The sequence below is a fragment of the Megascapheus bottae genome, chromosome 7 (assembly GCF_031878675.1).
Source record: "Megascapheus bottae isolate mThoBot1 chromosome 7, mThoBot2.hap1, whole genome shotgun sequence".
Classification (NCBI taxonomy): Eukaryota; Metazoa; Chordata; class Mammalia; order Rodentia; family Geomyidae; genus Megascapheus; species Megascapheus bottae.
This window is the reverse complement of record NC_143515.1, coordinates 3,440,697-3,444,796: the sequence shown is the minus strand read 5'-3', so window position 1 is coordinate 3,444,796 and position 4,100 is coordinate 3,440,697. Positions and strand designations below refer to the sequence as shown.

General features: G+C 52.2%; 1 protein-coding gene across 1 annotated transcript; it reads left to right on the top strand.

Moving 5' to 3' along the window:
- The first annotated feature begins 754 nt into the window (after positions 1–754).
- Gpr45 (G protein-coupled receptor 45) lies at positions 755–2,177 on the top strand. The gene has a single exon (XM_090336079.1). The coding sequence runs from the start codon at positions 755–757 to the stop codon at positions 1,862–1,864; it is 1,110 nt and encodes a 369-aa protein (XP_090192205.1). The 3' UTR covers positions 1,865–2,177.
- The last annotated feature ends 1,923 nt before the right edge of the window (positions 2,178–4,100 follow it).

The window sequence follows — 4,100 nt, the reverse complement described above, 5'->3', positions numbered from 1 at the left end:
CAGTTAAAAGGAGACTGATTTCTTCCCAATATTTCCTTTTCTGATTGGCTGAAGAACCCCATGTGGAGCCCATCAAGGAATGCGTCTGTTTGTACCTGTCAAATCGAAATGTGTGTTGCATTCACTGAGTCCTGAAAAACCTAACTCCTTTCTCTCTCTGTATTCTAGCTCCCTCTGGGTGACAGTGTCTGTGGAAGAAGCTGAGAACTCCATAGGGGCCACAGAGATGGTCTGGATGTGACTGGGGAGCCGGATATCCCTGCTAGTGCTCCCAAAGACAGACTTCTCCCTATGCGGACCGCTGCATCTGCCTGTAATCCCAGCTGCTCACGAGGCTGAGATTTCAGAACCCGGGTGTGACATTAACCTGGGTGCAAAAGCCCAGGAGACTCTTTATCTCCAATGAACCAGCAAAAGCCTAACAGTGGAAACATCGCTCATGTCCTAGAGAGCTAGCCTGGAACAAAAGAAAAGCCAGGCAAGGGTTCAACCCCTCCCAGTACTGGTATTTAAAAAGAAATAAGGAAGGGAAGGGGAAGGGGAAAGGGGAAGGGAGGGGGAAGGGAGGAGAAGGGGAAAGGGGAAGGGAGAGGGAAGGGAGGGGAAGGGGAAGGAAAGAAAGGCTTCTTCTCTCCCCTCCAAGGCCCTCAAAGCAGAGATGCAGCAGGCGGACAGAACACGAAAGCCCCCGCAGCGCTGAGGGAGGGGCGTCCCCATGCAGCCGCCCCGTCCCTGCACCAGGTCTCTCCCCACCATGGCCTGTAACGGCACCCCCACGGAGACCTCGCTCAACGCCAGCCACGCAGCCGACTCCCCGCGTGCGCCCCTGGCGGCGCCGCTCCGGGTGTCGCTGGCCGTCGTGATGATGGTGATGATGGTGGTGGGGTTTCTGGGCAACACGGTGGTCTGCGTCATCGTGTACCAGAGACCCGCCATGCGCTCGGCCATCAACCTGCTGCTGGCCACGCTGGCCTTCTCGGACATCATGCTGTCCTTGTGCTGCATGCCCTTCACGGCCATCACGCTGCTCACCGTCCGCTGGCGCTTCGGGGATCACTTCTGCCGCCTCTCGGCCGCGCTCTACTGGTTTTTCGTGCTGGAGGGCGTGGCGGTGCTGCTCATCATCAGCGTGGACCGCTTCCTCATCATCGTCCAGCGCCAGGACAAGCTGAACCCACGCAGGGCCAAGGCGATCATCGCCGTGTCGTGGCTGCTGTCCTTCTGCATCTCGGTGCCCTCGCTCACCGGCTGGACGCTGGTGGAGGTGCCGGCGCGCGCCCCGCAGTGCGTGCTGGGTTACACCGAGCTCCCGGCCGACCGCGCCTACGTGGTCACCCTGGTGGTGGCCGTGTTCTTCGTGCCCTTCGGGGTCATGCTGTGCTCCTACGTGTGCATCCTCAACACCGTGCGCAAGAACGCCGTGCGCGTGCACAACCAGTCCGACAGCCTGGACCTGCGGCAGCTCACCGGGGCCGGCCGGAGGCGCCTGCAACCCCGCCGTCAGCAGGTCAGCGTGGACCTGAGCTTCAAAACCAAGGCCTTCACCACCATCCTCATCCTCTTCGTGGGCTTCTCGCTCTGCTGGCTGCCACACTCCGTCTACAGCCTCCTGTCGGTGTTCAGCCGGAGGTTTTACTACAGCTCCTCCTTCTACGCCACCAGCACCTGCGTCCTGTGGCTCAGTTACCTCAAGTCCGTCTTCAATCCCATCGTTTACTGCTGGAGGATCAAGAAATTCCGGGAGGCCTGCCTAGAGTTGCTGCCCCAAACCTTCCAACTCCTTCCCAAAGTGCCTGAGCGGATCCAAAGGAGAATCCAGCCAAGCACAGTCTACGTGTGCAATGAAAACCAGTCTGCTGTGTAGAGAGAAGCAGGGTAGAGCCAGCCAAGCCAGCCAGCTGGCAGGTTACTGGGCGTTCCTGCACTTTAATTGTTGTCTCTTGTTGTGTGTCTTTAATGCGTGTGTGTGTGTGTGTGTGTAGTGATTCTCGAAGCACAAAGGTATTCATTTGTTACCAGATGAGCTGTGATATCCAAAGTTCAAATTTTCCCAAGATGAATCTTTGCTCCTCGTGGCAGAAGTGTGTGTGGGTGGTTAGACAAGTTAGGAGGGAGGCAGGGTGTGCAGAAGTTGAGCAGAAGAGAAAGGAAGAGGAGGAAAAGAGGGATGAGGCAGGCTAAGGGCAGGGCAAAAGTGGAGAGTCTGTTAACACAGCCCAGCTTTTGTCCTGTGAGGGCCCTCATCTCCTCAAGAGCAGCTCTTCGGTGCCAGATTCAAGGCTTAAGTAGGTGTTATCTCATGGTCACCACCAACTTTATTTGACACCAGTTCTTGGGATCCAACGTATTTGTGAGGTCTGGTATCAAATAGGGATTGACAAAGCCGCTGCTTATCCTTTCTAAAGAGGCCATGTGCAGGCCGCCCACATCTGCATTCCTAGCTACTCAGGAGGCTGACCCCTAGAGGATTATGGCTTGAAGCCGGCCTGTGAGACTCCATCTCCAGAATAATCAGTCAAATGACAGGCTGGAGACATAGCTCAAATAATAGGGCACTAGCACTGAGTGAGAAAGCCAAATCATCCAGACATCAGGGACTCACACCTGTACTCCTAGCTACTAAGGAAGCTGAGATCTGAGGCTCATGATTCCAAGCTAGCCCAGGCAAGAAAGTCCATGAAACTCATTTCCAATCAACTATTAAAAAGCTAGAAGTAGAGGTGTGGCTCAAATGGTGGAGGGAAAATGCTAAGAGACAGCATCCAGGCCCTAAGTTCAAAACCCAGTATATACCTGTATAGGAAGGAAGGAAGGAAGGAAGGAAGGAAGGGAGGGAGAGAGGGAGGGAAAGCAGAGCAAGAGCTCTAGGCTAAGTATAAGCTCTAGAACCTGTATACCCACATACATATATGAATAAGTAAGAGAACCAAAATCAAACATGAGAAGGGGTATCAATGTGTGAGAAATAATGCACCTTCTATCTGGTGAATATACTGTAACCCCTCTACACATTAAAATAATTTTTTAAAAAAACCAAAATCACACTGGGAAATAAAATGATCCCTGCACTTTTGAACTCCCCAGTGTGGCAAGTGAAAGGTTCAGTCACACCAAGCATAGAGGATGTATAGGGCAGCTGAAGTAAGAAGTCTACCTGAGCAGCTACCTGGCCAGCCGGATCATCTTCCCCTACCCTCTCACTTCTACCAACCTTCCAGCTTCTCTCTTTTTTTTTTTTTTTGCCAGTCCTAGGCTTGAGCTCAGGGCCTGAGCACTGTCCTTGGACTTTCTCAAGGCTAGAGCTCTACCACTTGAGCCTCAGCACCACTTCCGGCTTTTTTTCTATATGTGGCACCGAGGAATCGAACCCGGGTCTTCATGCATGCTAGGCAAGCACTTTAACCACTAGGCCAAACTCCCGGCCCCTTCCAGCTTCTCTTCACTTATGCTTTCTGGTGTCCTAAAACAAACAAACACCTCATCCTTGAGCCAGTATCTGGAGTAATTTGCTTTCCATACAACGCCAGACACTGGGCTTTGTTCACATGAACACTTTTAGCACTCCAGAGCCTTTGTGAGGCACTAAGCTCACTTCAGTACCACAATTGTTGCAGAAGCAAAAGGCCCCTCTCCAAGATGGCATCATCCCTCACTGCCCCTCCTCCCAAGCTGGTGTCCTCCTCACTGCACTCTTTCCTCATTCACAACCACAGCCACCAACAGAGCCTCCTCCCCTGAATTGGACCCTGAGAAAAAGCTATTTAGAAGGGGATCTTTTTGTTTGTTTCTTATACTCAGTCACATGTCATCATCAAGGGCTTCTGATTTTCTGAGACTTCCAGTGAGCTGTCTTTACTGAGTCAAATCTGAAGAGGCTAGGAAATGTAAGGAGAAATTAAGTTAATCTGATTCTAGGTTTGATTCTCCCGAGGTCTAGTCACTGACCTTGCTCATGTTGCTTCCTTCCACAGGCCTCAGTTTTCCCATTTGCCAAGTAAAAAAGCAATGTAGATGACCTCAGCCTCCCTGATTCTAAAATAGGTGTTTACTATCTGTTACCATCAGATCCCTAGCATTCATTTACTCAGCCATGCAGTGAG